This window comes from Alosa sapidissima, chromosome 21 (genome assembly GCF_018492685.1).
Source record: "Alosa sapidissima isolate fAloSap1 chromosome 21, fAloSap1.pri, whole genome shotgun sequence".
In the NCBI taxonomy this organism is placed as follows: Eukaryota; Metazoa; Chordata; class Actinopteri; order Clupeiformes; family Clupeidae; genus Alosa; species Alosa sapidissima.
In genome coordinates this window covers 16550346-16572090 of record NC_055977.1, presented here as the reverse complement: position 1 = coordinate 16572090, position 21745 = coordinate 16550346, and the positions used below count along the sequence as shown (strand labels likewise).

The following is a 21745-nucleotide window of genomic DNA, read 5'->3' as shown; positions in this document are numbered from 1 at the left end:
GTGTCGTCCTCGTCTCCTTCAGTAATGTATGCTCTGTGTGGTTCCTCTCCTTGGATGCCGGGTGGCGGTGTTGTAATTATCACCGTCGGAGGTGTGATGTGCTGGCGTGGCGCTGCAGCCAGCGGCATCTGTTTCGCTCCGCAGAGACGGCGAGCCAAATTTCATTACGGGCCTGTCTCCCTCATTAGGGGCGTCTCAGGTGCGCCAGACCACAGCACTCTTCATTTCACTTAAAACGCAAGATGGCCCAGTCAACCTCTACTTGCTCCCCCCTACAAAATACTTGGACACATGTGAGCTCTGACATCTACTTTATATGGTGCATGATCTCAATTTGAAATGTATGTAATACTTCTACTGTGTGTATCTGTAGATACAGGTATTAAATTGTGTGTGTGTGTGTGTGTGTGTGTGTGTGTGTGTGTGTTCAGAGGGGAAAAAAGCATAGTAGTTCTTGTTTGTGAAAAAAACATCAGCTGTGTTGAGGTCATTGGTTTTGCACTGAGAAGGCCTCTCTCATGGTGATGAGTTGAGGTCATCCCATTACAAGCCGGTGCTTTCGGATGAATAGTCATCAACTTCTGCGTGTCTCTTTAGTCAGGTATTACTTTACGAGTTGCTATGACTACAACATGGTCAGCCTTTATGATCACTGCTTCCCATAAGCAATATTTTCCCCAGTGCACCAACTCCAGACATAATGAGCTGATGATGTTACAAGCTGGTGAAGAAGGGGAGAGGTGGGTGGGTGGGTGAGTGTTGAGGGGTTGTTGCTGAAGTGAAAAAGAAGTGACACAGTCCTGCTCACCTGACTGGCTCTCCACACGCCGAGCTCTTTGGTTCTCGTCGAGGCCCTCGTGGCAGGTTAGAGGACAGGGTGACGTGATGCTGCCGCTGAGCCGAGTCCAGTCGAGTCCAGCGGAGTGGAGTCGCGGACGCCTGGGATAATTAAGGTTGTCGTCAGAGTCTCGTCGCTTGATATTCCCCAGCGCCATGTCCATTACTCACGTTAAAGCTCATTACAGCGGCCAGGGAGAGACCTGCGTCTTATCGCTACGTTTCGCCAACGATGTATGGACGTGGGGGGGGGGGGGGGGGGAGGTGGAGGGGGGATATAATTAACTCAACAGGCCTTCATCTCTCAGCTGGATATATGAACTGTTATAAAAAGACTTCAGCCTCCAGTGTATGGAGGGAGACCTCATGTATGCTGAATGTATAATAGGATCCGCTCCTATAGAACATTCATATAGGAGTGTACATTAGTAATGTGTCCCCAACTTCACTGATGAGACAGAGATGGATTCAAAGAGGGACAGAACTACAGACAAAGAGAAGGACAGAAAGAGAGAGAGAGAGAGAAAGAAAGAAACTGCATGTGAGAGGTCAGGTCTATGCAAAAAAGAACACTATATACTATATAGGGAAAAAGAAAATTCGCCACTCCAAAAAGGAGAACCTGGGGAACCAAACGTAAGACGGGGGAGAGGGGAAAAAAAAGATTTTGAGAGACAATCTCACGGCGTGGGCCCTCTGCCCAATAAAAGGGTCTAATTTATGTGGCTGGGGCGCGACGCAGTCACGGGGTCCACACAAAGATGGCTTGTTCTGTGGCGGCCCGTAAATCGGCGCCGTGGTGAATGGGCCGCTGTGCTGCTCGGCCCTGGGGCCCCTTGCGCTGCGCTCCTCTCCTCCTGAGGGGCGGCGCCTGAGCGCCATTTCCCCCGGTAACCCCGGCCTGATTTGTGGAACGCTCGTGCCCAGTGTTGACTCAGACAGGATTCTCTTAGCTTTAGCTCTCTCTCTCTCCCTCTGTCTCTGCCTCCCTCTCTCTTTTACTCTCTTTCTCTCCTTCATCCCTCCTTTTCTCTCTCTAATCTTCTCTCAATGTCTGTTACTCATTCCATCTCTACTCCTCTCTACTTTTCTCTTGCTTGCAGTCTGTCTGTCTGACTGTCTGTCTGTCTCTCTCCCTGTCTCTCCATTTATTACTCTCTCTCTCTACTTTTCTCTTGTTGTCTGTCTCTCTTCTCTCTCTTTCTCTTTCTCTCCTGCCTGCTTCTCTCCTTTAGGGACTATCACACCAGTTTATCACTTCATTCCCACAGCAGCTGGAGGTGGACGCCAAGCCTCAGTTCTGGGAACAGGGGGAGAGAGTGAGTGCATGGAGAGAGAGCAGTGAATGGTGGGGGATCCCCCTCTGTGAGAATGCCCAGTTTTGGAATTAAAAAAAATTGCTTCTCCACTCTGGTTCTCTCTCCCTCTTTCTCCCAGGCGTTATCACACAGAGCCCCTGCCATCTCCTCTGAGCACCTTCATGTCTGGGGAGGGAAGAGAGGCCAAGCGGGTCGAAAAAGAGGTCAGGCGGGCTGGGCTGATCCCTCGGACAAACACCAGTGGAGTTATGTTTAATTTCTCTTCATCGTTTTGTCCAAGGGGGGCCCACAAGTGGGGTACAATACTAGTCAATGGCCTGTTGAGGTGATAACACAGAAAGTAATGGGCCATGCAACCATGCATCAGTTTGACTGGACCGAAGTGTAAGAAAGATGTGCAGAGAGGAAGAAGGAAAATATAAATGTTTAGAGTAAAGAAATTGTAAAGAAAAGCACTTAACCCTTGTGTTATTCTAAAATCTTACCGACATGCTTTATCCTTGGGGTCATTTTGACCCCAGCTAAATTAACCCTCAGAAAATGATTATAATTCATATTGTTACCCAGTTTTTTTGTGACAGGTACTTAACAAGAGTGTAATAACCACCATCAAAATCCCTACAAAACAATCCCACCCACACACCCCTTTATGAACATTGGAACCCTGGCTGGCAATATTGCCCATCCAGTGTCAGAAGCCCAAAGGCTTGCTGTTGCTTCCCCTTTTGACTTATACAGTCCTGCCAAAATGACTTATATGTAATATGTACTTGTGTATGTAATAATGATAATAACAATATGTTCTCATACTATTCAAATAATAATATCCATAATGTGTCAAATATTCATGTATCTTATGTTTCATACAGCTGGGGTCAAACTGACCCCAAGGAACATCAATGTACAAAATATTTGTACAGGACGTTGAAAACATATTATTGTACAAATGTCATGCTAAAACTCTGTTGTCCCCTTCAATTGAGGAAAAGTCATGAAACATGAAGCAAAAAAAAAAGTGAACCATATATTTTATGATGTTAAATGTTGCTTGGGGTCAAATTGACCCCAAGGATAACAGGAGGGTTAAATCAGAATTCATAAAGTTTAAATTGTAAACACATTTGCAAAAACCTCTAAACGCCACATCCGTCAAAAATGAGATAACAATGGTGAGTGAATGCTCTCCACACATACCGGTAGTATACGTTAATCAAATAATTTAGCTTCAAATCTTGCTAAATACCACTCTCTTCCTGGTCGGAAATATCCATCTGTAGGCAAAAACCTATAGGAGCCTGATTTTTAAAAAATCCTCATTTAAAGGTACACTGTGCAAAATGTTCATCTTCATTTTACCTCACAAAGCCAATTTGATGGTAAACAAACTTGTAATAGGGGGCTCACCTAGCATAGCCATACAGCATAGCATAGCGAGTCGCTAACGAGAGAACCAGCCATGTAACTTCAAGAATAGTCGACCGGAAGACATCTCGCGATAATCGTGAAACATTACCTTCAGTAGATTTAGCTCTTTGGAGATAGTTTTTGCCTGTTGTTAATCCTTCGCCTCCACAACAAGCCACGAGAAGTAGGCTTTTTACAATGGCTGAGTAAAATATAACTATATCGCAACTCTAGGGGGAGCTCTGCAGTCGCCACAAATACTTGAAACTGCAAAGTATGCCTTTAAAAGAAAAGTGGTCAGACTGATTTAGAGGGTTTTCCATCTGAACTTCATTTAGAAATGTTTGTAGTATTAATTAATTAAAGTATTAATAATTAATTGCAACAACTGAAGTCTACTATATAATGTGAACGCACTAACAAAGCTTTATGATGTAGTCAATCATTATGCTATTCGTGATAATGAATATAAAATACACAAAAGTGTTTATAATTTGTGAATAATGGGTTTAAGTAAAGTACTACCATTATGTTCTTTTCTTTAAATTACGGCATGGCCATAACAGGTTGAGTATGTTAAGTGTGTGATTGAGCTTGCTCTTCAGCTGTTCTTTTATGATTTACAGAGGGGAACCATGGAACATGTGGTGCTGGTTATCCAAAGGTCTAACAGTCCAGACTCCATTGTCTACTTTACTGTGAGAACGGCCGTTCTTGGGGCGACTACACAAAAACCAGGTGCTGGATGCCTTCTCCCTGTGAGGAGGGGGAAGAGAATCTGACAGGCAGCTCCAGTGGACGGACCGGAAGACTGACTGACAGATTGACAGGCACAACCGACAGACGTCGCTCTCTCCAGACCCTCACATCTGTCTTACCTTGCTTTCCTTTTCTTTGGATAGAGGCTCCTAGTGGTAGACCTCCTCTTTTCTCTCATTCTTTCTCTCTATCTCGTTCTTTCTCTCTGAAGTTGAGCGTCTCTCAAGCGTGATCAGTGCGCGTTGAGTGCCCAACCAGAGGGGATCTTTTACACCGCTGAAATATTTATCACAGGGACTGCGTGAGAGAGAGAGAGAGAGAAAAAGAGATAGATACAGAGAGAGAAAGACAAGGAAGAGGAGCGGTCTCCGGGCCACAGGGGTGTCCAATTAGGCCTGGTCAGAGGTTCTAAAGCCCACAGGGGTCACTGTGAATGTTTCATCACAGGTAGATCCATACGCAGCCTTGATGTTTGTCATAACCACCAGTCATCCGTTAACAGTGATCCTAGCAGGGAGCAGGCCTCACAGGACTCTACGCACAACATAAAGTATATGAGGCTTTTTTCCCCCTCTAGTCAATATGTGCACCAAAGCAAAGCTGGATGAGAAGAAACCTTAAATATTCATTATCGCAAGTGAAAATGTTATATAAGTGAAAAAAATAAGTGAAAATTGTGTGTCATACTGTACATACTATTTCGTACCGCATTGTTGTTGGGTGCATGAGATCATGAGGGGTGAGAAAATGGGGTTGATCTGTTTTGCCTTACGGTATAGTGGTGTACGTTCACATCATTTTCCTTCGCTCTGTCATCTCTTTGGTTTTTCCTCGCACTTTGCCAAGCATGTGTGTTGGCAAACCCTGTGCCAACGATGATTTTGAAATTCTGCATCGAGGCGACAGCTCTCTTTCATCAGTTTCCCCACCCGGGCATTTCATTCACCATTAGTGCTTCATTTGACACATGGAGATGTGTGAATATGTGTGTGTGTGTGTGTGTGTGTGTGTGTGTGTGTCTAAGTTTTTTTCTCTCTCTCTTTCTCTCGTTCACTCATTTATTTTTTTGGTGCACATTTTGACATTTTCTTGGGAATCATAAAAAATGAATGATGACCTCAATAGTCTTTTACATCTTGCCTGAAGATCAATACAGTTGTGAGGGAGTAGGTCAGAAGGTCTCCAGGGGTTGTGCAGAGGATAGAGGAACCGCTTCTGTGTGTGTGTGTGTGTGTGTGTGTGCGCGTGTGCTTGTGTGTGTGCGTGTGTGTGAAGAGAAGTGGAGATGAGTGTGTGGTGATGTGTGTGTGTGTTTGGGGGGGGGGGGGGGGTGATTGGATGTGTGGGTACGAAGAGGGGAGGTTGGGGTGTGTGTGGGGAGGGCTTGCCTTTTTTGAGTGGGAGTCGGAGCTCGGCTGGGTTGTTCTGCAGGAGATCCTCTCTCTAAGCGTGCCCATTAATTGGAGCCCCAGTCCGAAGGCTGGCAGACGGGGTGCTGCGCCTGACTGTCAGGGCCTCTCTTTCTCTCTCTCCCTTGCTCCCTCTCTCTCTCGCTCCCTCTCTCTCTCTCTCTCTCTCCCTCGCTCGCTCTCTCTCTCGCTCCCTCACTCTCTCTTTCTCCTGTGCTCCACCAGAGGATTCCTTTCCCTCCGAGATCCTGGGAGTCCCATGCATTATTGATCCGCTCCAGAGATGAAAGCCCACGCAGGGGCTTCGTTGCTCCCCACACTTTCACTAGGAAAGATGGGAAAGAAAGAAAGAAAGAAAGAGAGAGAGAGAGAGAGAGAGAGAGAGAGAGAGAGAGAGAGAGAGAGAAAGAGAGAGAGAAGACAGAAAAGAAATGAAATGAAATGATGCCCTGGCTTCCAGTTTGGTGTCGAGAAAAAGCAGGGTAAAGTAGGGAGGAGGGGAAACCTTGAGAGTTTGAATCTTTTTTATGTCTTTGTCTTTCTTTCTCTTTCCCTTTCTCTCTCTTTGACAGTGAAGACTTAAAGCGAATCACCTCCCTGTTACAGGCAGTCACAACAGAGTATCTTGCTGAGTTCAATCATTAGGAAACCAGTGAAAACCAAGCACACTAACAAAAGTAGAAGAAAGTCAGAATAAAGCCCATAAACTAAGTAGCTTCTCTTACACAAAACATAGACCATAAACTTTATGTATCAAATGAGACGAACACTATCCTTTCACAACTAATAAACAATAGCATGTTCTTCATGTTTATTCATGTCACACATCATTTTGTGGTACTCAAGACTCACTGACGAATAGCATATGCACATTGTACGAGTCCCAACTCAGATAATTCCATTATGTGTGTGTACACCAACTGTCGTGTCACGCTTGCTACATTCCATATCATTTACATTTTAATTTGGATCAAATTGACCTTACAGCTTAATGGCTATTTCGAATAGCATGACACCCCTGCAACCCTCTCCTGAGTGGCGCGAGTGGCAAACTACTGGCACAGGTCATGCTCTCGGTCCCCATGGCAACCTGAAAGAGTGATGCCCCCTCTGACATGGTGTGTGTGTGTGTGTGTGTGTGTGTGCGTGTTGGGGCAGGGGATGTTTGTATGCTAGTAAGGAGAGGGTCATTGATGGCCCCCCTGGCATGGTGTGCATACGGCTCTTTGTGTGTGTGTGTGTGTGTGTGTGTGTGTGTGCGTACACATGTGTGTGAGCATGCATGAGGACGAGGAACAGGAGGGAGGGTCATCAACAAAGGTGTTAGAGATGCGTGCCATTGGCCTCCATCAGCCCAGGGGCCCCGGGAGGCTCCCGCCAGCCCCGCGGCCCCAGCAAGGCAGCAGATGTTGGGGGCTGCTGCGCGCGGCACTGCCCCTCCTCTGCCCTGCGGCGGTGAGCGGTGTGGTGCCTCACTGTGTGGGACAGAGGAGCAGATGGCAGGGGGGCGAGTGAGTGGAGTGGAGGGAAAGGGTGTGTGTGTGTGTGTGTGTGTGTGTGTGTGTGTGTTGGAGGAGGACGAACATGAGCCCGCCGAGCGATCAGTGGAACCATCGCCATGTATAAAATGTTTACTGCCGTGGACCCCCAGCTAACTAAGTGTGCCTGCGGATGTTTGCCAGAATGGGATAGGGGGGCAATTCAGCTGCTGAGGTGTGTGTGTGGTGTGTGTAAGTGTATGTATACGTGTGTGTGTGTGTGTGTGTGTGTGTGTGTGGTGTGTGTACGAGTGTGTGTGTATGTGTGTGTGTGTGGGGGGGGGAGACTGCGCATAGTTCATGACTTCAGACTGCCTTTGCCCTTCCCTGTCCCTCTAAGCGAGACGTCAAGAGTCCCTGGAGGCACTGCTTTCAATTTCCAGAGTTTTATGATAATGATATAAAAAGAGGGACAATAGGACAGTCTTGTGAATGAGGAGCACTTTAACACTTGCTTCAGCCGAATGGGGACGGGACGGGATACCGCAATAAGGCTGCATAATGTAGGATATGTCCCTGTGTAAGGATACTGACTATAATCATCATCACTTCATCACATGCACTATAGTGACACTACTACAGTTAGATTGGATTCTCATAAAACTAACTGTGAGACGTTTTTTTCCTGGTCAGTGAACTCAAACTAAGTGGTTTCTGGGTAGTTGGGTGTGTACATGGTTGTAATCTTGGCACGGTTTATACAAACCTTAATTTTCTCAATTGCAAAAATGTCCGCAAGATCTTCTTTGGGAAAATTAAGTTAACTCAGTGCAAACTAGACCTCCACAATATGAAAAACACACAGGCCTATTTCTACTTTGAATATGTTGTGTTATAACCCCTAAAATTACACTCCTTAACAGACATTATTCATTTGGGATTCACAGTCATAACAACACCTCACTACCACCAGCACTGGAAAGGGCATCTACTCTGGTTCCAACATTAGAAAGGCTTCAATGAGACTTTGCGCTATCTGGCATTGTATCGCCATCTAGTGTACAAGACGAGAAACGCAAACCCTGGTTGACGTCTAAGCAAATGAGGCTGGTTTGTTCCACATATCATCCGACTGGTGCACCACACCGCCTCCAAGGCAACCGATCTCTATCCCTCACAAATGTAGGCCAGGGTGTCTGGAAATGAGACAGAATATAGCCGCACCGTCTGCTGCCGAAGGAACCACGAAACACTGCGTCGACCCGTCGATGACACAGTTATACAACCAAAAGATGACTAATGCCTCACGTAACTATGGGGTCGTTTCACATGTTAAAATACATTTGATCACGTCGATCAAATAACACTCATCATTTTTTTCCCTAAAATGATTTTTAAATAGTCTTGCTTTAATTAGATTATTACCATGCTTTTTACATAAATGCATCTTGATCAGACCAACAGGCATGAAATAATAGACTACAAGATGAGATGAGAGAGCCATTCCATTAACACTTTTTCGGTAATGCAGCTCTGGTAACGACACAATTAATGGTCTACGGAGATGAAGTGCATTGCATTTGAACGTTTGTGTGATATTGCACCTCCATTCACCCCGCACAGGAGAATTGTGTTGGAGTGGCAAAAGCTGAAAACGCATCTTTTGACTGTTTGAAATGCGCTTCGTTACCCCTGCAACGCACGCCTTGTAACTGCTTCATATTTCAAGCATGGGGCCTTGGCGAGGCAGGCAAAGAGGCATTGGCCATGATAGCATTTTCGCTTCAATTGCTTACAGACATAATGAGCACATTTGCTGCGAACTCCGACGCCGAGGCTCGCCCCCACACTTTTGGTGTTCGCATTTCAACTCAGTTTTGTGAGGGGACTGTTTTTTGAGCTAGTGGTCGCCTCCATTCGCTCTATTAAAGCACCACACATGAAACGTTCAAATTGAGAAACTGAAAAGACACTTGGGTCGTTTGGTGTGCGCAGAATATGTCCATTGGTTCTTGCATGAATTATAAAGCAGGGGCAAATCGCAACACCTCGACAAGGGAGAATAAATCGATACGTTGTGCTGGTTGATACCTTACATACCATGTTGTACATCTGCATTCACCATGTTTGTTCAACGTCGTAGATCCATCAATGCACAGGCCTCAATGCGTGCACGTGAATGAAAATGCGGTCTTTATGGAACGCCATCTTATCCGCTTTCCATTTCACCTGTTAAAAGATTTTGTGACGCTAGATAGTAATCAAATCTCAAAAAAGATTACGTGCTTCAGCTGTTCCATTTGCCAACCAACAACAGCAGCAGACTGGAGTAAATCATGCGCAAAGTTTGCATCTTGGAATTCATAAATACCATATCAGTTCTCAGCGCTGGGGGATTCTGCTGTGTACACTTCCGGAATATGTTGGGCTATAGACTGTCTGTTTTCTTATTTTGCCTTGATCAGAAATTATGCCATGAGTGCCACCTTAAATTAGCAATATGAAGTGTAGCAGGGCGAAGGCAGATGTTGGTATGAAATAGTTGACTGTGACTAGCCACCTAGGAGGGTTGTGCCCTCCCAGGAACTAATTTAGAAACCTTTTGGTCAGGTTAGACCCAATAGGAAACACAGGCTTGTAACACTGACCAGAGACATGGTTCCATAAAAAATAAAGATAACAATTTATTGACACATACAGGTCCAATATGGACTGCACTCGTAGACAGGAATACAATCACAAGACACTAATCACATACACTATACACGCATAGACAAGCAGGCCGCACCTAAATATTGCACAAGGCCCTATAGGCCTACTATTACTACACGCAGGGCAAGGAACAGTGCTGTGGGCTCACCAGGGCTAGCAAGACACACACAAGACACATACACACACTTGATGCACAGCAATGATAAAGGACAGTGAGGGGACACCACCACCTGGGAATCAGCTTGCCACCCGTGTTGGCCCAACAGCTCCGGTCCAGCACCAGAGAGAGAGAGAAGCAAACACAAGGAACTTGGTTAGCTACACTTACATTATGGAGAAACTCTAATACAATGTCATGTATCTTATTAACATGCAGCCTGGAGGTCAGGCTGCATGGGTGCAACCACCTGGTCAGCTTTAATGTCACGACCTGCACGTATGCGCAGAGAGGGCGTTGCATTCACTCACAAACACAAAATATAGACAAATACCATCAAACACTCACGACCAAGACAAACACAGTGCAAACATAAGCAGCAGGCTGCTTGGGCTGGTGCTGTCTTGTCGTGTGTGTTTGAGGAACAGTTCTGAGTACGTTTGTTTCGTGGTTCAGTGGTGTGTAATTTGCTCTGATTCGAGCCTCTGCTTAAGGCAGCCTTGTATCCAATTCAGCTGTGTAGAACAGAACGTGCAGTTGACAACAGTAGGCTACTTCAGACAACTCAGAACTTGTGACAACTCTTCAAGCTTGCTTCTCCCACGCCACCTGATGCTGTCGCCCTGTCTTCTTCTGCTGCTTATGTTTTATGTTTTGCACTGTGTTTGTCTCAGTGTGCAGTAGTAGTATTAGTACAGTAATAGGGCCTTGTGCAATATTTGGGTGTGGCCTGCTTGTCTATGTCTATGTGCATGTGCATATAGCAGACATGGGGGACTCGAGTCAGACTCGAGTCACATTTTTTAGGACTTGAGACTTGCTTGATCAACATGTATAAAAGACTCGACTTGACTTTGATTTGCTATTCATGACTTGAGACTTGACTTAGACTTGAGACAAATGACTTGAAATTACTTGACTTTTTATTTTTTTTTATAGATATTAAGGAGTTAACTTTACGATTTTAGAAAATCTGCTTAGGTGCTGTTGCATGCGTCACGCGAGTGTTACCAAGTGACGCGACAGACCAACAGCAAGTGCCAGATCAAATGAGACAGACTGAGGTAGGCTAACTTGCAAATATGGAAGGCTCTACGTTTATACCAAAACATAATAATGTTTGGCTTCACAGATGATGTATCTAACAACTCAAAGGAGAAATGAACAGCAGTCTGAAAGTGTGCAAAATAGCGACATAACCACCACCACGTTGATTTTCATCCGTCAGAAGTTAGTCGTGTTAGAAACCTAACGTCAAATTTGAGGCATGTTAAGAGTTGGCTTTGAATCTATTATGCTTTTTAGTTAATGCCACATTAGGTTAAAATGTGTGAAATGGCAAATTGAAACATTTTCTTGTCTAAGTTTAATCTTGATACAGTATATAGCGAAAATGTTGCCAATGTAACCTAAAGTAAGCGCCTCTTTCTCCCTCCCTCTTAAAGGAGAATTCGGGTGTGATATTGACCTAAAGTGTATTGAAACATGATACCGAGTGTGAACGTATGTCTCATAGCCCATCTCGGCTTGTCCCCTGCACTCCAAAATCTGGCGCTAGTTAGCCGATGCTACCAACAGCTTTTTCAATAGTGGTGCTTCGACATCGGGCTAGCCATGCAAATAAATCACTGTTTTACACCCATTTACGAGGCTCAATGTATCTCCACACTTCATTGGTAGACTTCCGAGGGCCCTGACATTTAAAACGAGACATTGAGAACTTAAGTTAAGTCGATAAGTCGAGCAACGAGTAAGAATGAACAGGTATGATAAGGGATCAGATTCCAAAAATAATTCAGTGGAAATGCATGGATTCCAGTTTCTTCCAGAAGCAGCAACTGGAATCCATGCATTTCCACTGAATTATTTTTGGAATCTGATCCCTTATCATACCTGTTCATTCTTACTTGTTGCTCGACTTATCGTGACTAAATTCAAGATGGCTGCAAACGCTAAACTTCGTGAAGATACTGTCTGTATAAATCGTCTTGTAAGTAAACTACCAGTGCTTTTTCAAAGTTCTCAATGTCTCGTTTTAAATGTCAGGGCCCTCGGAAGTCTACCAATGAAGTGTGGAGATACATTGAGCCTCGTAAATGGGTGTAAAACAGTGATTTATTTGCATGGCTAGCCCGATGCCGAAGCACCACTATTGAAAAAGTTGTTGGTAGCATCGGCTAACTAGCGCCAGATTTTGGAGTGCAGGGGACAAGCCGAGATGGGCTATGAGACATACGTTCACACTCGGTATCATGTTTCAATACACTTTAGGTCAATATCACACCGGAATTCTCCTTTAAACACGTCCCTGTTCCATACGTTACAGCCTAGTAGCAGGCTAACAACAGTAAGTAGGCCTAGCTAACTGCCAGCAATCAGCATAGAAAAGTAGCTTACTTCACATGTTAGGCTTATGTATAATATGATATAGCATTGATGGTCCTAAACCCTCCTAAAACCCATTGCGCTTATCAAAGTTTGGCAGTGACGTCGGCGGCAGCGTTTGATTGATTGATTACATGTAGGTTCACTTTTTCAATATTATTGGGTCCCTGGAGATGTGACAGGTCAGGAAAGGTGTAACGTGAATTGTTTGAATATATTTTCATGATTTGATGTAGCTTACCTAATATTTGAGGCATATTTAAACAATAATAGGCTATTTTATAATATGTCTACTTGAAATACATTTATTTTTATTCGTATACATTTCATCTTATTCTATAAACCGTTCAGATGTAGGCTATGTGGCTTGAATGAATGCAATGTCTATTGGTTTGTTACAAATAAAACTCCAGCAGTTCATAACTAGCCTATTGTAGCTTATTTTAAAATGAAAACATGGGTAAATCATCATGAATTTGTATGGTTTGGCGATGACTTGACTTGCTTGACCCAAGCTATGACTTGACTTGACTTGCTTGACTGTCACAAAAAATGACTTGGACTTGCATAACCCTCCTACAGTAGGTGGCGTAGTCAACTATTTCATACCAACATCTGCCTCCGCCCTGCTACATTGAAGCAATAGAGAAAAGACAGGTATTTAAAGAGTAAGCCTACTTGCCTAGCCGTTGTTTCACCCTCTCCTGTGTTTGTGTTTGGAGCCATAGCTATTCATCTGTAACATTGGATTGTATCGTTACTGTCTGGCAAGTGTGGTGGTCAGTACAAATCTGCTTACAAAACAAGTTAAGGAAAAATAGACATAATATATGATATATTAGATATAATACCATTACATATGTGTAGTGCACACATGAGCAAACACACGTGTGCACGTACGCACACACACACACACACACACACACACACAAAGACACATGGGAGGTGGAACTGGAGTAGAGTGTGTAATAGTGTGTTAAGGGAAAGTGTGTTAGGTGTGTTAGCTCCCCAGCAATTCTACATAATCTGTGTAAATACTCAAATTGTGACAAGTAATGTCAACTCAAACATGAGGCTAAAAGAAAAACACATTGTTTCTTTCGTTAACACTTTACTTGACGGGTGAGTTCATAACACAGGAGCTGTCATAAATTGCACATAAAGTATGCATGACTGTTTCATGAGACATGACTCAACATTCGTACCAAACCTTTCATGAATATGGAAGACAGAACGACGACAACTTGTCAAAATAAAAGTCCAACAATCGCAAAGCAGCATTGCCGTTTTTGTTCCAAACCTCTTACCTGATCACGTCACATCTGAGTCAATGGGCTACTCCAGTGCCAAAGTGACAGAACATGGTCAAGCAAATAATTTTTGTTTCATAAAAATGTATTTGTTTTATGATGTAACCTTTTCAGATTATTTCTCATCTTTTGCTACTGGGAATGTCCAACCGTTCCAGGTTACACAAATACGGGTCAGCTGAATGTAGGCTAGTTTACCTCCCAGTGTTAAACTCAGTGATTAAGAATACTTTACAACTTGTATAGTAAAGTGACATTCGATGTAGACTTCATAAGATATTCATGAAATATTTACAAAAGCTGGAGAGAAAAACGGCAATGCGGCTTTGCAATTGTTGGACTTTTATTTTGACAAGTTGCCATCGTTCTGTCTTCCACATTCATGAAAGGTTTGGTATGAATGCTGAGTCATGTCTCATGAAACAGTCATGAATGCTTTATGTGCAGTTTATGACAGCTGCTATGAATGTGTTATGAGTCAAGTAAAGTGTTACCTTTCTTTCTAACCCCTTGTAAGGTATCTAATTTCTCTCCAACATTCTTGCAAATAGTGAGCATGTTTTGACAGTATGTGTAACCATGGAAATCATTATCTCTCTCTCTCTCTCTCTCTCTCTCTCTGGAACAAACAGAGCAGAGGACACAAAATTAATTAGACAGTGGAAAATAGAATAAAAGATTGGCAGGAGGAAGAGAGTGTGTGTGAAAGGCCAAGACCTTGAACGAGTGTTATGGGGCATGTGGGAAACACAAGTGCATGGTTGCTATGAGACAGTGTACAGTAATACATAGATAAATACAGTGGAGTGTGTTGTCAGTTTAGTTTTTTCTGGCTTACATCCTCATACTAAACAAATGACTTGTCAAAGCACAAAAAAGCACAAAAAGATATGGAAATACTGCATTGGTGCAGCCGTGGCCTACTGGTTAGCGCTTCAGACTTGTAACCAGAGGGGTGCTGGTTCAAACCCCGACCAGTAGGAACGGCTGAAGTGCCCTTGAGCAAGGCACCTAACCCCTTACTGCTCCCCGAGCGCCGCTGTTGTAGCAGGCAGCTCACTGCGCCGGGATTAGTGTGTGCTTCACCTCACTGTGCGTTTACTGTGTGCTGAGTGTGTTTCACTAATTCACGGATTGGGATAAATGCAGATGCCACATTTCCTTCACGGGATCAAAAGAGTATATATACTTATACTTAGAGATCTTCCAAATGTTGCTGAACCAAATACTAGTGCAAGACACATAGCCTTCCTTTCTTTGAAAACTGAGAAAAGTTGTCTGTGGAAATAACTACAATGACATAAACCAGGAGATTTGTTTTTCTTTTTTTCACAGAGGAGATGAGGTAACTTGTTCAAATTCACCATTCGACTTTTTGGATGTCAATGTCCGGAGAAAACTCTCGAGCCAGGGGAGGTGGGAGAACCTCCAAGTTTAGCAAAGCAATTCCGAAATGTTTCCCTGGAAGCATGTCACAAAATTTACTTTGCATGAATTATGGACGCTCAGGATGCGCTGAAATATTTACGCCGCAGATTGCTGGGAAGCAGTGGGGAACTACTGGCACCCTGCAGTTAGGTGGTCTGTTCCACATTACTTTATGCTCCATGTTTGTGTCTTACTGCAGGCCCAGGGGCAGTTGATTATTTTACAGATCTGCGCCAGGCCTGAGCCACACCTGTTCTGGAAACAGTTGACATCTGGGAGTGCAGTAGTCTTTTTGAAGTGAAGTTAGTCTGACATTGTCTGGTCTATTTCAGTGTACCAATGCAACCCCATTATCTTATGTGTTGATGTTAACGGTGTGGTGTTTGCACTGGATGCAGTTACTCAAGATTTAATTTAGAAACTTCTGGAAGTGAATGGCATTGACTTCCTTTTGCTAGGTAAGGTAAGGCTGGTGATATTCAAGATGCTGAGTTGGTTTTGAAGATTCCGTTTATCTGAACTACTACATGGTGTTGGAGTAGCTTAACATGTGTTTCTGATGTTAAATGGGGATGGAGTATTTTGTAATTGATGAAAAGGTTGGGATGTTTAACAATAACATAAGGCTACCTTTACTTTAGACAAGTTTTGCCACATCTGGTTAATAATGGGCCTTCAAATAATTTTACAAAAACGAGTGTTTTTTTCTATCTTACTTTCTTTTTTGAATGATTCTAAATTACAGCATTGGTGAGTGCTTTAGCAATCAGACGCTGCGTGTGAACACAATAGGAAGACGGTTTTTTTTTTTCAGTCGCTTTTTTTCTTCGGACAAGTGTTTTGACATCATTGACATCAAGTCCATCTCCACAATCGTCACGGTGTCACGAGCGGTCACAGTGATGTCTATAGCATTGCGCCTGCGTAGTGCTGCGCCACTGAGCGTAAACTTTGGACGTGCGGAAAAGTGGCAGCGGGACGTAATGGGACGCGCGTGAGGAAACGACAGGGATCGATCACTCGAAACTGGGTATGGTAGCTTTTAAGCCCTCAATGCATATCATGTTCTAAAAATATAGAGTCGAAACGTTTGTTAAACAACATCTGGTAAAAAGGCAAATTAACAGCAAAATAGGGAGAACTAAACGCAGCAGGGTGTTTCGGTAGTAAACACCAGGCTTCATGGCGTGGTTGATGTATCGTCGGAAGTCGTTTTATGTGACAGAATCTTGCAAGCTTAGAAACTTCTGAGGAAAAACATCTGTTTCCTGATGCAGAAGGCTGGCTTCTCTGGTGTGCAATAGGAGAAATATATTTGATGATATCGAGACGATGCGAGAGGATATATGTGAGGCTACATGCCGGACAAGAAACTGTTTGAATATGATAGTAATGTATTTTGTTCCATCCATAATAATGTTAAATATTGAATTTGTCGAATGGTATCTATGTTGAACGTTTGCAGTATTATGTAACTGTCAATGTGTAAAATCAGAATAGACCGTAATCATGTTCAGAACCATGGATAGCGACTGATGATGCGTATGACTCGTTTGCATTATAATCGAGTCATGAAACCTGAATGTCTATGATTTCAAGATGACGGCTGTTAACTGGAAGATTCGCCGCCAACACTAGATTGAATACAAACGTCAAGACGGAAGTCATTACTTTGTAATTACATGCATCTTTTTCAGGTCGCCAGCAACCGCTTGTAAATTAAACACGTCGTTCAGAACCAACTCTCAGATTAAACCTACAATTTAATATAATCAATGATTGTCCTTGACCAATAAGATCCGTATAGGCTAAGTCTTATTTTGATATTCATGTCATCACTTCACCCCTAAAAGCATTTTAAGGGACACGCCAACTTTTTGAGAAATTTGAATAATCTACCCGAGTTAGATAGGATACCCTTATCTTCTCTGTGCGCGCAATAACCCAGTCTGACACCGTTTGCCTATTTTAGCATAATTCAGTGTAAGTGGGTTACACCAGTTAGCCTATAGCTAGCCTATAGCTAAAATAGGCTAACTTCCACATCCAGGATCATTATTGTATCAAACAAATAGATTTTCCTCACGTAGACCTTATTTAGGCTACTGATTATTTGATTATCGCTATGGGAAGTGGGAGTATGTTATGTCAGGCCGAAAACAACACCAGCTGTCAATTTGTTTAGTCTTAGTCTTTTTAGTCATGCAAACTTTGGTATCTTACCTAGGGTTTGAGATGGGGCCTGCCCATGCCTCTTTGGTGCCACTACATAACTGTAGTAATGTAATTTGGGCATTGATCATTAAGCATGGCTACATTGCTTTGTATAACAAATCAGTGGTAATACAGCCATACAGTCACAGGGAAACTAAATGGCTCTTTCCCATTGTTTTCAGTAAGCCATAGTGATCGTTATGCACAGCCTGGGGTCTCTACAATACCATGCAGTGTGCCAGAGCTCCAGGAGGTAGCTTTAACATGGGGGAACATGGCTTTCAGTGTAGATCATTAAACGTGAACATGGAGCCTACTGAGAGACATATACATAGATTCCAGCGGTGACTGGCGTGGACTGTAGAGATCAGTGTTCTTCTCTGTTTTTGCCCTTTTCTCTTTTTCTGTCGTTGCCTTTTTATTTCTTCTTTTTTCCCTCACTATATGTGCGAAGGAATGTGTCTGCGTGTGCACAAGTGTGTGTGTGTGTGTGTGTGTGAGAGAGAGAAAGGGAGTGAGTGAGAGAGAGAGGGAGAGAGAGTGTGAAGTTACGCACGCAAGTGAGTCATCAGTGGGTGGCCAGACACAGTCAGCCATCAAACACAAGTGTCTCTGCAGGAGGATTGAATGCACTGAACACTGAAAACATCACAGTCCAGATCTCACCAAATGCGCAGCTAGTAGTCAAGCTGAAAGCTTTTGGGAATATATACCCACACAGGGGCATTAGAGGCCAAGAAGACTCTTTATTGATGGCATCTCCGAACATGTTGCCTCTGTCTGTATCTGACTCATTACATTCTCCATCAAATGACCTCTGGGCTCAAATATCTTTCATTGTGCGGTGTGCCACTGCCACATACTGCCACTCATAAGTTTTCTAAGAACTGGATTTTCACTGTAAAATGTCTCCCTGCGGGTAGCTACTCATTGCCCACACAGATCCTCGTTAGTGGTAGAGCTGGGCAGTCTCATAAAATATTCATCCATAATTTGCATTTGTGAAGACCATATGCATTCTTCAAGAAAATGTCATTGTGTCTGATATGTTTATGTTCAAAAGGGGGTGCATGGGTTTTTGCAGTTCTGTGTACTAGGCACTCTCAACCTGTATGTGTATTTGCATATGTTTTTAATATTCCAAAATGTCAAGTAATGTTTTGTATCAGTGTGTGTGTCAAGTGTGACTATAAGTAAATGTAGGAAGTTAGTCAGTGAGTTAATGAGCATATATTGTATGTTTGAGTGTGTGGGTGTGTTCTGATCTCTTCAGGTGTGAAGGATGGCCTCATGCGCCGAGATCTGCGGGACTGAGCAGTCGGAGCGGCACGCTCAGAAGCCCACGGAGTCCGGTTGCCACCGGTACGGCGTGCGATCGTACCTACACCACTTCTACGAGGAGTGCACGGCAACGGTGTGGGAGCGCCACACAGATTTTCAGACCCAGAGATCGCCGCGCTGGTGGAGCTCGGGCCTCTGGAAGGTGACTGGATCACTCACCATTTTAGATTATTATGTTGTACAACATTTCATGGCATCATCTCCCAAAATATGCACCCACACTGATTAACACACACGCATCCACATACATACACACGCAGGCAGGCGTGCATGCACACACATGTTTACATTGGGGTTTGATGGGTTTCATTGGGTTTATATTGTAATTTCTATAAAAACCCTAAAAAGCCAAATGTAACCACAGGACCCCATGTTTTTACTAGATATTGTTTTAAAATTAGGAACAAAATAAATTAGCCATTACTAGTCAAGCCAATCGGTGTTGATTATTCTACACATTACACGATTGACATGTGCATTGAGTGTATATTTCTACCCTTTATCTTTCCCTCTCTGTCTCTCAGGTCTCTCTTGTGTTTGGCACTGTGGTGTTGGCAGTCGGCATGGTGGTGTTTGTGGTGGGCTGCACGATCCCCTCCCGCATTGAGGCGTTTGGCGAGGGCGAGCTGCTGTTTGTGGACCGGCAGGCCGTCCGCTTCAACCAGGGGCTCCAGGCGAGCATTCAGGCCGGGGCCGGGATGCTCTGCCTGGGGGGCTTGGTGGTGGCTGGCAGCCTCTTCGTGTCTGCCTTCTCCCGGGGCTCCGGCAAGGACGAGACGCAGAGCACTCCGCCCAAAGACAGGGGCAGGGAGAGGAAGAGAGGAACCAGAGGAGGAGGGAAGGTGCCCTCTGACCCAGTCACCAAGCCCCCTACCCCCATTTCGGGCGAGACAGGAGTGCCCGTCACCCTGTCGAAAGTAGAAAACATCCAGCCCCCGTCAGAAGATCCTCCCCCCTCTCCATCTCACTAGCAGTGTTTCATAGTCTCACAGTGAATTGTCTTAACGTGTGCCTGCTGTGTGATACAGTGGATGAACAACAGGGAATTGTGGACTTGAGTTTGAACAGGCGAGAAAGCGAGCCTTTATCTGGTGGCCAGTGTTCTGTTGTACTGATTGCTTATGTCTTTTGTCGTTCATTAATTCACAAGGAACGTTGGTTGCTGTTTAGCCTTATGGGAAATGTTCTGCGGAAGAGATAAGTTATTGTTTTCATTTCAGATTCAGAACAAACCAAAACACTTTATTGCAGAAGAAAAGAACAGACTGTAACAGACTTCCCTAAGGGAATCTGAACAGATCGCTCTCTCTCTTTCTCTCTCTCTCTCTCTCTTTCTTTCTCTCTCTCTTTGCCATCAATTCAAAGCACACTTAACTTGCACTCCTGGTTACTTGGCAACTACACAATGCATCTTACAGTATATCCCACTTTTACAAGTGGAGAAAAATATTCATATGGATATTATCGTCAGACTTCACCTTCACTGCCATCTTAAAGCACTTAGTTAAAACAGAGGCGTTCAACTCCAACTCCACAACAGACCACAGTAGATTCGCTCCGTAAGAAAGGGGTTGTGTTTTTCCATGTCTGTGACATTGCAGTTGTTAATGTCCTTGTCCCTGGTTATCCAGAAAAGTGTGGTAATTGATGATTGATCCCTTAAAAATGTATTAAATGGATATCAGCATTCCAAAAATGCTATCCCTGTTGTGGACTGTGTCATTTGGTGTTATTTTTGGGAACCTCCCCCTCTCCTCATTTGCGTAAGCGGCGTCCATTTTTAGCCTGGCTGGGGGACGTTGGATCTCAGCAGGCACAGCGTTGGTCATGGAGATTTGCTTCTGGTTGATAAACTGGAGGGGGAGGCCTCTCACTGTGAGCATAGCGCCCAGCCAATCAGGAGGCCATCGTTGGCTGGGAACAAGCTGATGACTCATCCACCCGTCCCGGCCTCCCGCCTTTGCTTTCTTCCTATCTCTCTCTCTCAGCTGTTCCATCCATTCATCCATCCGTCCATCTCTGCTTTTCCTCTTCCATCCATCTTCCTCTTCCTCATTCCTTCCATCCCTCTCTCTCTTGCGCTCCCCCCTCACCTTCTAATCCATCTCTCTGTTATCATTTGTCCTCCACTTCATTGGTCATTATATCCCTCTCTCTCTGTCTTTCTCTTTGTCACACTCTTCCTCTCTCCCTTTATGCATCTCTCTCTCTCTCTTTACATTCGTTCTCCTCCTGTCTCTCCTCCCCACAGAAGCAGAGCATTGTATGACTCATCTTCTCCCTGCTGTGGGATGCAACCTTCAGCGTGGGGGCCTTTAACAATCAATTCCCCCTGGTATTATACTGCTCACTGGGGCAGCAGCACAGTGGACATCCAGCTGTAGCTTGTCCAGGGCTCGCACTGCTGCCCCACTCACAGTAACCCTATGCTGGCTGTCATGTGTTACAAACACCCTTTCAGCACGTTGAGACAAGGTTGTAGCTGTCTTAGAACAGAGGATGCATAGATCTATCTTCCTTCTTTAAATCTCAATTCAAACTGTGTCACTTGTCTTGTAAGGGTTGTTTTTACTTTGCAGGAGTAAAAACAACATTGTTTCTGGGTGTTGTTTTCCTCTTACGATCAATGTCCTGATTTGCATTTTGGAGAAATGGATCCTGTCTCCTTCTCATTTTGATTCAATTCATTTGCATGAGGGTGTATCTGGATTACTGCAGAGCTGTCTGTATGTGAAGCATTTGAGACAGACAAAACAAAACAGACAGACACATTGGCAGACAGGCAGATCAATCGATGAAAATGCACAGAGATAGAGACAGTGAGGGGAGATATTTTTGATACATTTTAATTTTTGTGTCCTTTGGCAGTCAGGAATAGTAAGGGTACAAAGCTTTGTGTAGGTGAATCTGTTGACTCATTTCCCGCTGTTTTCACGTATACTTTTCCTCTCTGACCACTTTACTCGTTCAGCAAGGCAGGGGGAAAGAGGCC

The 21745-nt window shown here is 44.0% G+C and overlaps 1 protein-coding gene and 1 long non-coding RNA gene across 2 annotated transcripts; one reads left to right on the top strand and one right to left on the bottom strand.

Moving 5' to 3' along the window:
- Window positions 1-598: 598 nt before the first annotated feature.
- On the bottom strand, window positions 599-9662 carry LOC121696103. Its single transcript, XR_006026245.1, has 4 exons — window positions 9578-9662; window positions 9307-9435; window positions 809-939; window positions 599-721 (listed from the first exon to the last, which is right to left on the bottom strand). It is a non-coding gene; the product is annotated as an uncharacterized LOC121696103 (long non-coding RNA).
- Window positions 9663-16137: 6475 nt separating this feature from the next.
- nrsn1l (neurensin 1-like) lies at window positions 16138-20454 on the top strand. Its single transcript, XM_042076740.1, has 3 exons — window positions 16138-16228; window positions 18686-18895; window positions 19278-20454. The coding sequence occupies exons 2-3, from the start codon at window positions 18695-18697 to the stop codon at window positions 19722-19724; spliced, it is 648 nt and encodes a 215-aa protein (XP_041932674.1). The 5' UTR covers window positions 16138-16228; window positions 18686-18694; the 3' UTR covers window positions 19725-20454.
- The last annotated feature ends 1291 nt before the right edge of the window (window positions 20455-21745 follow it).

Coding starts and splice junctions, on each gene's coding strand:
- nrsn1l (XM_042076740.1), top strand. CDS start 18,695: ATGGCCTCATGCGCCGAGATCTGCGGGACTGAGCAGTCGGAGCGGCAC. Junction 18,896..19,277: donor GGAGCTCGGGCCTCTGGAAG/GTGACTGGATCA, acceptor TCTGTCTCTCAG/GTCTCTCTTGTGTTTGGCAC.